Genomic DNA, 12628 nt, shown 5'->3' on the forward strand with positions numbered 1-12628 from the left:
CAATCCTCCAGGGACCTGAATTCAACCATCCTGCCTTCTCATGCTATTCCATGGGGAGGGGCTGAGAAGAGGGGATAAGAACAGACTGGAACAGAAGCAAGTACAGATAGCACTCTGGGGGGTCTGGACATGCCCATCATCCAGCCCCTTCAGTCCAGAGGGGAGGGCTCCACCTTCTGAGAGCCTGCCATTTCCTTGGGGTCCCCTCAGACTTTGGCCTCCATCAAGGCAGCCTTGGCCTGTACTCTTGACATGTCTCTGAGGCCCATTTAAGTCAGCAGTAGGCACAGGCCAAGGGCAGTGCACCATCGATGAACAGGCAGAAAGGACAGTCTGGAGCCCTGAGCTGTCCTCCTCCCGTCTCAGTGCTCAGAACCCCTGCCCTGGACCCTGGTCCAGGTCACCACCCCTATCTTCCAGGGGCTTCAGTCACATGGTCAGATGCAGAAAGGACACAGTGGAAAAGGGGTACTCTGGGGACAGTGGGGCCCAGGGGAGGTGCCATCAGGCCAGTCTGGAGCAACCTCTCATCCAAGTTTAAAGGTTAAGAACAAACTGAAAAAAATACATGAAGGTAGAGGGCAGGGGCAGCAAAGGGAACCAACGCGAAGAGACTGCATTGTAAGCCAGGGTGCAACGAGGAAAGGAAGGATGGGGACAAGGGTGCCACTTTGGAGGCCAGTGTCCATGACACCCAGGAGGAAAGTTAGAGCCTCACCCTCACACATACCTCTCGGGGCTCTCTCAGCACAAGACTTGGTGACAAAGGACACCTTTTTATTTGGAAGAATCCAGAAAGACTGCCTCAAGAGCCTGTGTTGTGAGCAACTACACTGTGCCCCCAAACACTCGGAGAGTTGCTCCTCAGCACTTTCCACTCCCACACTAAAAGGAGAGCAAGAAGTTCCACCTGCTTGCTTAGCTGCGAGGCACACAGCAGCTGCTCAATAAGCACTGTTGCACGATCACTTGGTCTCAAACCCAGGCCAGGCCAGCCCAGCCCCGCCCACTGGGGAAGGCTGGAACCTTTGCTCTGCTTCCTCACCCTGGGGACAGACAACATGGTTATCTGTAAAGCCAAGCAAGTTCCTTGGCTGACCCATCACTGCTATGTGACCATTCCCTCTGCCTCCCACCAGGGATGAGTACAGTCCAGCTAGCAGGAAGCGCTCACCTGGAGCCCCATGAATGACTCTGGGCATTATTCCAGCCCACAGGCCTGTGGGTGCCAGACCCTACTCTCTTGTGCTAACGACCTGGCAAACGTAGGGAAGCAGCCACCATATGCTCAAAGTGCATTGAGCCCATTGGGGGACTTAGGGAGCAAGTGCCAGGCTGATGTTGCTCACAATCCAAAAACCAGCCTTTCTGAAGAAGGGACTTGAGTGGGGAGTGAGAGGGGTGCCATGTCTTGGCATCTCTGCAGACTCTCCTTCTAGACTGGCTGTCTCGACATAAAAACATTGCCTGAGGACTTCCCACCACACTGGGATCACACTGGCTTTTCTGAACACCAGTGACCCTCCCCAAAGATGGGCTGTGTGTTCAGCCCCAAGCGGGCCAGCTCCCCAGGTCTGCAGTGTTCCAGTGCACCCTGGAAGCACAAGGGGCGCCCCCCACCTGGAGAGCACAAGGGATATCAAGTTTCTGCCAACTCCCAGGAACCTCAGAACAGCGCAGGTGCAAAGACAGGGGTCTCTGTTGATTTGCATCACTTTTATTACACAAAATAAAATTCCATCTATGTTGCACAATCATACTTTCTAAAAATCTGGCTTTACAAAATCCATAGGGTGCAGTCTCATCTGTTCTTCGACATTCCTGTCAGTGACATCACACTTCAACCACAGTCAGAGTCCTCTCAAAGGACAAAAGCAGATGCAGCTGCCCCAGGGCAGCAGCGCACTGTGCACTCCCAGCCTGCCCGCTGGAGGTGCACCTCCCAGCATCGTCTGGACCGCGGCTGCTGGGGACAGTCAGAGCGGCAGCATGTCATCGCCTTCACCAGCCCATCTCCAGCAGCACAACCAGTCCTCCCAGCTGGTCCTCTGGGGACCGGCCGTCACAGCGACGTGGTGGCACCGTCCCCAGGCAGCCGACCATCCTGGGCTTCTCTTTGGGCAGGCCTGGGCCAGGGCCTTAGGGGATCTCTGTGTCCATGGTATAAATCTGAATGAGATCAGACACAATATTATCAATGATTGGCTTGGTAAGGTCGTCACTAAACACCTAGAAAGGAGAAGGAAAATAGGCTCCAATTAGACTCCCTCTGTGTTTAGCAAGGCACCATCCACTAGCATAGAAGGGCATTTCCCAGTCAGGGCAGGGGACATGGGGACTTGGCTATCCAGATGATGGTGGCTTGCCAGGTACGGTGGTACACGCTTTCCTAGTGCCTCAAGGGGTGAGGCACAACTGCAAGTTGGAGGACAGCTTGGGCAACTTAGCAAGACACTGTCTTAAAATTAAACATAAATGAATAAAAGGGCTGAAGATGTAGTTCAGTGGTAGTGCACCCCTGGGTTCAGTTCCCAATACCAAAACCAAACCAAAAAACAAAAAAGGAAAACAAAAGCAGAATCCAGACCATAATGACTCTCCTGTCAAGTCAGTTAGGTTCTAGCCTGTTGAGGCTGATCAAAGACTATACAAAGCAAAGAACATTCAGATGGAAGAGGTCTTAGAGATATTCAACCTGGGCATGATAAAGGACTCGATCAAGATCACCCAGGGGGTTGGGGACAGAACTGGGCACAGAGCATAGGCTCCTCTCTCCTATCTGGGGCTCTCTTAAGTTGAGGGTGTCCAGGGATGCTAGCAAGAGGAAAGTGTACAACTCTCATTTCCAGAAACAGACAAACTAAATAATCTGGACCCTACTCCCAGCCTAGGCTGGTTCTGAGGAACAACTAGAGCAGACATCCAGACTGAATGTGCAGAAGTGCTCCCAAGACTGAGGCTAACCCTTAGGGGGCCAAACTAAGCGAGGAGTACAGTGTAGAACTTACAAGCCTGCGGCCTGAACCTCCCAAAGGTGGGTCTGGGCCCTGCCCAGTTCCTAGAGGATGACCTCTAAGGCCCTTGGACATCCTGCCTGATGGGCATGTCTGTTCACCTGGGGCTTAGGGCCCCAGCCAGGTGGTCTATGCTGATGCCTTGATGCAGGTGGGGGTCTTAGCCCACATGGTACCACCAGCTGGACTTCTGGGTGGCTGGGCCTGAGCTACTCAACTCAGCCACAAGGGTGCCTGCAAGACCCACCCCAGTAAAAATCCTAAAAACCAGGGACCAAGTGAGCTTCCTGGCTGACAATACTCCATATACACTGTCCTAGCATCAAGCCTGAGGGTGCTTTGGGGATCCCTGACAACAAGGGAAGAAAAAGCAAAGCAACAAGGCCTTGGTGGGACGCCACAGCTGTCCTACACAGGTCACTGCCTGGGGAACCAAGATACCAAGAAGGTCAAGGCCTTGGGCTGATCAAGGCAAAAACTGGACATATATCCACCCTTTCCAAGCCCCCCAAAAGTAGGCCCCTCCATATCCTAGGGCCTACAACCTCAGATGGGAGAGAGTGACCTGGAAACCCTCCCGGCCCTGGCTCAGGAAACACAGCTGTCTCACACTGGGCTCTGTATTGAGAAATACAGGCTTGCTTGTCAGGCTCTGCTCCCATGCACTCTGATAGATGACTATTAAAAAGCATCCTAGGTCAAAAGGTGGAAGCTACTCAAGTGACCATCAGTAGATGAATGGATAAATACAATGTGGTCCACCCATATAATGGAATACTACCGAACCTACACATGCTTCAACATGGATGACTCTTGAGGACCTGATACTTAGTGAAATGAGCCAGTCACAACAAGACACACACTATATGATTCCATACATAGGAGGTCCCGAGAGCAGTCAAATCTACAGAGACAGTAGAATGATGGGTACCAGTGGCTGGAGAGAAGGAACAAGGACTTATGTTTAATGGGGACAGGGTTTCAGTTTTGCATCAAAGAGTTCTGCGGGTGGTTAGTGGTGATGGTTTCACAACTATGTTAACATGATTAATATCACTGAACTGTGCATTTAAAAATGATGCCGAAGGGTTGGGCATGGTGGCAGATGCCTGTAACCCCAGAGAATCAGAAGGCTGAGGCAGGAGGATGGCAAGTTCCAGAGTGGCCTCAGCAACTCAGTGAGACTCTGTCTCAAAATAAAAATAAAAAGGACTGGGGATGTAGTTCAGTGGCAGCATGCCCCTGGGTTCAACCCCTAGTATGCCACCCGCCTCAAAAAAAAAAGTGAAGGTAGTGTGTTTGTCACCACAATTTAAGAAAAACAGTCAAGGGTAGGTGACAACCTTGGAGCATCTGACAGCAGAAGGAACACATCTCCAAGTCTAGTTATGAGACACTATAGGCCTCTGGAACAAAGAGGACCTAGCAGCTTGACTCCACCTATCTGGGGACATCAATTTCCTAAGCATGGATGGCCCAGGTGTGGCTCTGGCTACGGAACTTTCGGCAACATTGTGTGATAACCTGAGGCATTTCTGACCCCACTGCCATCCCCGCTCATCTTGTTGGCACACAGCCTTGGTACGCACACTGCAGGCTGGCTTCCCACAGGGAAGCGCTTCAGACTCTTGTGCTGAACCCATGGCCAACAAGTGACAACAGAAGCAGTCATGGAAAAAAGTAGCAGCTGAGAGCACATTTGAAAAGTGTTTCAAATACCAGACATGAGCTTCCATGCAGCCATGCAGCCAGGGCCTCACCAGGAGCAGCTCATCCCAAGGCAACTCACACTTCACCAGCCCAAGTGGTAGGGATTCTGGAAGCTCCCAGTGCACGCAGCCCCAAGACAACCAGAAAAGGTGAAGTCAAGTGTGACAGACTCTAAGAAGAGCTGGGTAAACATGTGTCTGCCACCCCAAAAAGGGCAACTTCTTCCCAGGTTGAGCAATTACTGGGTGAGTCTACGCTGCCCAGAAAACAGCCTTGTGATACGGCCACTTCCCGGCTATGCTGGGCCAGGGCAGCCGGTGCTCCTCTTGGCAGGGCTGAGCATGGGACGTGGAGGTGGTGCTGGTACATCAAGTGAAGTTTATAAGCTAGTGAACACACAGTAGAAAGAAAGCAAAATGGAGGAGGGCCAGCACAATGGGAAGCAGGAAGGGCATTGCAGATCTGGTGGTCAGGGGACAGGATCACCATGCCCAGCAGATGTCCTCAGAGAGCAGGGCCAGGAAGTGGTAGCTTCTTCTGCTGCCATCTGATTCCAACGGAGCAAGGCCACTGTAGCCCTGTTATGTGGAACTCCCCGAGAAGACCACACGTGAAGCAATACTTCTGACCACGCAGGTGCTCTTTCCCTGACGTGATCTTAAGGGTGTGTCTGGCCCAAGATTGCAACTAGGGCCGTGTTCATTCAAAATGATCTGTCACCAAATGACAAAAATGCCAAAGGGAAGACAATTATAACGGTATTTTTATGCTTCAATATTTCCAAGTGGCCCATGGCTTTCTTCAAGAACAATTAACAGAAAGAAAATGGGTGAATGCCCAGTCAGAGGGACTTCTGAAAAGAGGACACAGGTCAGTTCACTGAGCAGCCACCTCACCTGCCACCATGGCTTCTCAGCCTCAGACTCTGCAGGCACCTCGACTCCATAGACCTGCAGAGCCAGGTACAGCACTGCCACAGCCAGGTGCTGAGCCCGGAACCGGAGGCACAGTCCCCCATGGTAGCTGTCACGCAGCAGGGCCCAGGCCGTGACAGAGATGGGGGTCCGCTGCCAGCTGTAACGATTCAGCCAGTTCTTGAGGGAAATCAGGTAGTGGAGTAGATACTGCAAAGACACACACGTCAGCCAGTCTGCCTTCAGGGCTTCAGCCCCATCACCCAACTCTTCACTGCTGCAGTGTGGTCCCTTCGCCCTCTCTCGATAAGCAGTCACAATCATGCCACCTCCCTGTTCAAAACCTCCAATGACATCGTGTCATTTAGAAAAAAGCCCCAAAGCCTTCTGCTGGTCACCAAGCCCTGCTTCCCTCTCTGACCTCATCTCCCAGTCTGCCCTCCCACCATGCTGGAATGTACTGGGCATGCTCTACCTCAGCCTTTGCACTCACCCTTCCCTCTGCCTAAAACCGTCTCACTCCCCAACTTGCGGGTCCCCGCCTGCCTGCCCACTCTCATTCTCCAGACACAGCTCTGGGGGAACTTACCCAGGCCATTCTTGATGGCCATCCCCACAGGAATTCCCTTGATCCCAGGACCCTGTTCAATTCACCTTGAGAAATCATTTGGGGGCTAGGGCTCCAACAAGCAGTGTCATTACCTGCAGACTCAAGGGCACTGCACTCTATGTGCCCAGCCTGCTGGAAGGCTACTGCTTTCAAGAAGACTAGGGACTAGAGGCTGCATTTCCCCAGTTTGTGTCAAGGACATGAAGTAGTGCTGGCCTCAGTTCCCACATCTCCATGATCTCTCAGCTGGGAGGTTGGCCTGAACCCCATGCAGTGCATAAAGACCACGGCGAGCACCTGGGCAGCCTTGAGCACATGTGTGTGTGACCCAGACACATCCTGGAGGGGTAACCTATGTTACTGAGATTCTCACCTGCCAAGAGGAAGAGGAAGGGGCCACAGGCCAGAGCACTGTTCCCAAGCCCTGTCACCTTGACAACCCCACCCCGCAGCTGCCAGCACAGTTCCCACCTTCCCCTGGAATGCTTATCAGGCATTCTGATGACTAAAACCTGTGTAAAAATCCAAGACCAAGGTTTCCAGGGCAAGGGAGGGGGATGAAAGGGTAGCATGAGATTTTAAAAGGGCACCACAAGGATCCTTGTGTGGATGGAGTTGTTTTACACCTGGGCTGTGGTGGTCATGTGATAAAATAATACAGAACTAAATACTCATAAAACCAGTAGACTGTATCAGTGTCAACATCCTGGCTGTGACACTGAAGGGGTCCCACTGGGGTTGCTAGGCAAAGATCACATGGGATTGCTCTAGATTATTCCTTACAACTTCATGGGAATCTATAATTACTTCAATAAAAATCCCATTTAAAATGAAGAGAAGTCCTAGCACAGAACCCTAAGCCCCAGCTTCCCGCTGTCCACAGACTATCCTTCCAGCAGCCTGCACGTGGAGCTGATATACCACAGTGGCACATCCCAGTGCTCCTAAGAGGGGGCCTTCCCCTGAGCTGCTGTTTGTAATGGTCTTGTGTTAGATTTCCGTTGCACCTAGAAGTTAAAATGGTGCCACTAGACTCAGCAGCTCAGCTCTTCTCATGGGTTTCTAAGCACAGCTGAGCTGGATGCAACAGCAACTCACAGGAAAAGGGACTCCAGCAGGTTATAAAACCAGCCCTTCTCTAAGGCTCAGTGAGCACTCCATCTAGATGGGTTGTGGGAGCTGCGATGGTTTCAGAGAGCCACACAGGTCCCAGCCTGTGGCTATGGATGAGCAAGCAAAAATGGGGCAGCTGAGATGAGAACTGCCTGATAAAACCCTAGGATTGGGGCAGGGGAGGATGGCTGAGCCACTGCTGTGTGTAGAATCAGAAGCCCTGGTTCCCTTCTCCCCTTCACTTGCTGTACTCTCAGACATTAGAAGAGACAAGCTTCCAGGCTATGGAACAAAGATCCTGGCAGCCTCTGGAAATAGTTGCCAGTTCCCCAGCATGACCATGCTGTACCTTGTGTGGATGCTGGAAGGAGACCTGGAAGCGCAGAACTCTCAGCATGAGGAGCTCACACTGCACAATGCTGTCTCGGAGCTCCCAGAAGCGGGAGTCCAGCTCCAAGGGCTCACTGCTTGGGTTAAAGTACCTGTGTGAAGGAATTGCAATGCTTAGAGCGGCAAGGGACGTGTCTCCCAAGCAATGGGGCAGCTCCAGTGTGCCAAGCACTAAAGTCACATGATGTCCAGACACAACCTACAGTGTCTTGTAGCATCTTAACATGGGACCACTTTATTTCTGTTTTTATAAAATGACTCTTCATCTACACATCTAGTGTACACAATGGCAACTGTAAGCACTGAGGAAAGAAACTGGCTCTGAGTTTTAGTTCAATGTGCCATCCGCCATCATTCAGCAAGATGTCAAGGGCTAAGACTGGGTCAGTGCAATGACTCCAAAGGAAGCAGAAGCTTTAGCACACCTAGTCTTGAGTAGTATGGCGGTGGGGAGGCTCTTCTTCACCTTTGGTACAGCACCCAAGGCTTGTTCTCAGGGCCCAAGGAAACACATAAATGGCCTAGGAAATGTGTATTCCAAAAGGCAACATCTTTCGCTTTTGTATTTCTTGGATTGTTTTTCCTTTCTTCCAGATCTTTCTGTTATTATTTACACCCTGTATGTCCACGATGCTTCCACCTACGCAAGATCCCCAAGATGTACGTGAACAGAGTTCACACTCAAATGCTCAGAACTCTCTGCCAGTGACTCATCCTTCCTCACTGCTCACTCATTTTCCATGATCCCTGCAGAACCCCTGGCCCCCTGTGCCCATGTCTAATTAGGGCTCCACACAATTTCCCCTTCTGCTGCTCCTCCCTGCTGGGGGCCATGCAATTATGGGTGGACTCCAGCCGCCCTCTCTCACTCCGTGCCTGTTTTTATCTTAGTCTCTCCCTGTACAGCATGAACCTGTCAGGCTTAGGGGGCAGGGAGTGCTTTTTCTGTTACCTGTTTATTAAAAAAAGAAGAACAAAATAGTTTTCTTCCTAATTAATTACAGTTCCTGGAAAGGCCCATGACGCACAGCTAGTCAGTAACTTTCCATAAATTTCATGTCTGTCTCCTGGCCACCCAGCCCCCTGGGGCCTTGGTGCAGCCTGCCCAAGTGGCTGGGCCCCTGTGTCCTTCCCAGCAGCAATATGACTGTTTGGCCCAGATGTGCAACCCACCTCCCACAGCTCCTGGGCAACTGGGACTCAGGTTTTTACACCATCTAAATATCCCAAATATGATGACTGTCCAGCTGGGTCCACAGTCCCTCCTCTAGACCACTCAGGCCTGCTGGGCCCCATAACCCAACCAGGAAGGTTCTCTTCCATGCTCTTCTGCCCCCAGCCACCTCCTGTCCTGTCCAGGACAAGATAACTCTTCTCTGACATACTTCTCCAAGCTCCTTCTGCTCAACCCACCTCCACCCTGGGTAGTCTTTGAGGCTTCCCATAATGTGGCCAAGCTTCCCTCCCAGAGGCCCTTGGACTTCCTGCCTTCGCAGCTAGTGCTTCTGGCGCTGGGTCAAGTCATGCAGTTGCTTCCTTCTGAGCCTGAATGCTGCTACCTGGGCAGCAGGCCCAAGGGAACCTTCTCTGCCCCTGCTAGCTAAACAGCAGGAGGATGTCCCAAACACCTCAGCCAGGACACCAGTACCTGTTGGACACGTTGATGATGTCCCGAGTACGCAGGTGTTGCTCCTCCACTTTGCCAGCCAAATAAATGGAAGACATGGCAACCAGATAAGGGTCATAGGCATCCAGGTTGATCTCACAGAAGAACTTATGGTAAATGGTGCAAGCGGTGGCAATGGGAATAGACTGCATCCCCAGCTTGACACCTATGGAGAGAAAGCAGGCAGAAGAGTCCTTCAGTCCAGTGCTCACTTACACACTGCTCAAGTGAGGGAAGCTGCTGGAATAGGCCCTAAGGGTGCGCACCCTAAGCAGAGAAGATCAAGAATGTTTAGCCTTGCCACTCCATGCTGCTGGATCTCTTGCTGGGTCCCCAGACTCCTCAGACTCCAGTGGGCTAGGAAAGATTCTGGGGATGAGGTTCCAATGCAGATGCCCCTTCAGGAGGAGTGGAGCTCTGAGACTGTGCACCTCTAACAAACCCCCAGGTCCTGCCCACACTAGTCTGCAAACCAACCCAATAAGCAAAGGTTCCAACTATTGCTCAGTTACCAACTGGTACATGGGCTTCTCTCCACAGAAGTTCAGAAAGGACCATACACTGTTGTATGTCTGTTTTCACCCAAGCAAGCATCGAACTAGAGGTCACACAACTCACCTAACCAGAATCCGATTAAGAAGATAGGAGGTAAAAGGTCTGAGAGTCTTCAAAAATGCTGGAAGTCCCAGCGTTATAGTTAAAAATTACTCTCTGCACTGGTTTCCTACTCCACAGATAAAGTGAGAAAAGCAAGATGAGTGACTAATCAGAACAAGCACGGGCAGAACAGGGAAAAAGCAGCATTTATGGCCATGGACATGCACCAGGGAAGGAGGCCAACTCAATGAAAAGTGAGCAGAACTCAAAAACCACAAAAGGATGGAGTGAATTTATTGAGGATCAGACCTCAGCCTCACCCCTCTTACCCCCTAGACAGCTTCAAAGAGAATCAATGTGCTGGGTCCCAGAACAAAAATCAATCTGCAATGACCAGATTAACAAGAGAAAGTTGATAGGTAAAGACAGAGAGCAACCAGTAAGCAATCATTCAGACTGCTTTCAGCATTCCCTACCTAAGAAGGTGGATTAGTCCCCTAGGGATACTGTAACAAATAACCACTAATTCAGTGACTTAAAAAACAAATTTATGCTCTCCCTATCCTGGAGGTCCACGTTCAAAATGAGACTTAGGGGGCAAGTCAAGGTGTCTTCAGGGCTGGTTCCTTCTGAAAAGCTATAGGAATCTGTTTCCTTGTCTTTTCTAGTTTTAGGGGTCTCCCACATTCCTTGGTTCCTGGTCCCTTCCTCCATCTTTGAAGCTAGTGACAGGGGCTGGGAATGCTGTTCAGTTGGTAGAGTGCTTGCCTTGCATGCACAAGGCCCTGGGTTCAATTCCCAACACTCCCCCCCAAAATAAAACTAGTGACACAGCATATTCTAACACTGCTTTGGTTGCTACATGGCCTTCTCCTCTGACTGTGACCCCTCCTGCCTCTCTCTTATATGGACAGATGTGGTGAAAACAGGCCCACCCCAATAATCTAGGATACCTAATCTCCCCATCTCAAGATCCTTAATTACATGTGCAAAATCTGTTTTGCTATATGACATTCACAGGTTCCAGGGACTAGGGCAGGGGCATCTTCAGGGAACCCGTATGTAGCTTCTACAAAGGGCAAGGGTATATGCCATGTTTATAAAGAAGCCCTTTGAAAGTGACTCCTAAAGAGCTTTCAGTATGTTAAGGTCTAAACATTAGATAATTCCTACATGGGACCTCCTCATTCCAGGAAATGCTAGAAAAGGCAGTGTTGCTAGCCTGACCCTCTGAGCAGATGGAAGGTAGCAGATGTGAGGGACAATGCTATCTTTCCTTAATAAACTCTGCAACTCTTGTAAATTTACAAGTCACTTGAATTAGCAGGTCTGAGGCCATTTCCTCAGACCCTCTGCTTGCCTTGACTTGAAAGCACACTTGCCCAAGCCTGTGCCCCAAGAAGTACACATAGAATCAAGGAAATAATTGGACAGCTTAACAAGACACTACTGAAAGACAAAAAGTGTTTCTACAGAAACCCCTGTGGCTTCGTTGCACCGCTCTGGAAGCTGGCTGCCCAACACTATGGTAGATTCGGCCAAGATTCAGAACTCTAGCTGCTCCGTGCATGCCCAAAAGCGTGCCGCAAAAGGCTCCTTGAGACCAAGAGTCAATCTTCTAGTATGCAGGGATAGGCGTGTCTGAAGGCGTGGCAGAAGGCGTGGCGGATGCAATAGAGTTGCCTGTGCTGAGACTTCTGCCCCGCCTAGTTGGAGTCCGGTCCCTAACCACATCAGCTCTTTGGGCCTGCGCGCTCTTCTGTGCAATGGGGATACCGGCGCCTCCCCGCGTCTCAATGCCTGGTACACATGGCAGACCGGAAAGGCAGATGCCGCCAGTCCTGAGCGGGCCTCCCAGCCTCCGTTATGGCGGGTCGCACCCGGAAGGCCTCTTCCCTCAGCCCAGCCGCGCTTTCTCTGCGAAGCAACGGCGTGCGGGCTGGGCGATGCGATTGTACAGCTCCGCGAAGCCCGGCTTCCACGCCCCGTCCACGCGGGACCCGCCCTTTCCCTGGTGGCGGTTACCTGCCTCCATGATGAACCTCGTTACTCGGAAGTGCACCCTTGCCTCCGGCGCCGGCCGCCCCTGGGCCCCAGGAGCCACAGCCCCTCCCTCGCAACTCTCGGGGTGAACGGTTTCCATGAGGCCCCGCCCCACGACCCCCCACCGGAAGGAGAAGCGCCCCCGGCGCGCCGAGGCCGGCTCCGGGGGGTCCTAGCGGCGGGCGCGGCCGCCCCGCCCCGTAAGCCCCGCCCCGGCACGCCTCCTCAGGTGAGCGCGGCTGCGCAAAGGAAGGCGATTCAGATCAGTACGCAGGCGCAGGCGCAGGCGCAGAGGCCGACGCCTCCTGGAGGCCTCCTTGCGCGCCTGCTCACCTCCGCACGCCGCACCCCCGGTCTGGGTTGGCGCACGCCCCGCCTCCTGGAGACACACCCACTCCATACGCTGGACCCAGGCGTCAACGCCCCGCCCCTGGGAAACTCATGGTTTGCCTGTGGGAGACTCAAGTTCTGAGCCAAGGAGCGGGAATCGACCGTGCTGCGTCCTGGAATGAGGACTGGGGTATGAAGGCACCTCCACGCACCCGAGCGGCAAACTCCCGCGGTCCGACTT

The 12628-nt window shown here is 52.2% G+C and overlaps 1 protein-coding gene across 2 annotated transcripts; it reads right to left on the reverse strand.

Annotated features, from left to right (window-relative positions):
• Nucleotides 1-1707: 1707 nt before the first annotated feature.
• Nucleotides 1708-12262, reverse strand: Ccnq (cyclin Q). 2 transcript variants are annotated; one of them, XM_047537156.1, is made up of 5 exons: nucleotides 12040-12262; nucleotides 9400-9583; nucleotides 7711-7843; nucleotides 5621-5848; nucleotides 1708-2169 (listed from the first exon to the last, which is right to left on the reverse strand). In XM_047537156.1, the coding sequence occupies exons 1-5, from the start codon at nucleotides 12155-12157 to the stop codon at nucleotides 2140-2142; spliced, it is 693 nt and encodes a 230-aa protein (XP_047393112.1). In that variant the 5' UTR covers nucleotides 12158-12262; the 3' UTR covers nucleotides 1708-2139. The 2 variants fall into 2 exon arrangements, with proteins under 2 accessions (XP_047393112.1, XP_047393111.1); XM_047537155.1 differs by having other exon boundaries at nucleotides 1708-2229.
• Between the last annotated feature and the right edge of the window lie 366 nt (nucleotides 12263-12628).

Source organism: Sciurus carolinensis, chromosome X, assembly GCF_902686445.1.
Source record: "Sciurus carolinensis chromosome X, mSciCar1.2, whole genome shotgun sequence".
NCBI lineage: Eukaryota > Metazoa > Chordata > Mammalia > Rodentia > Sciuridae > Sciurus > Sciurus carolinensis.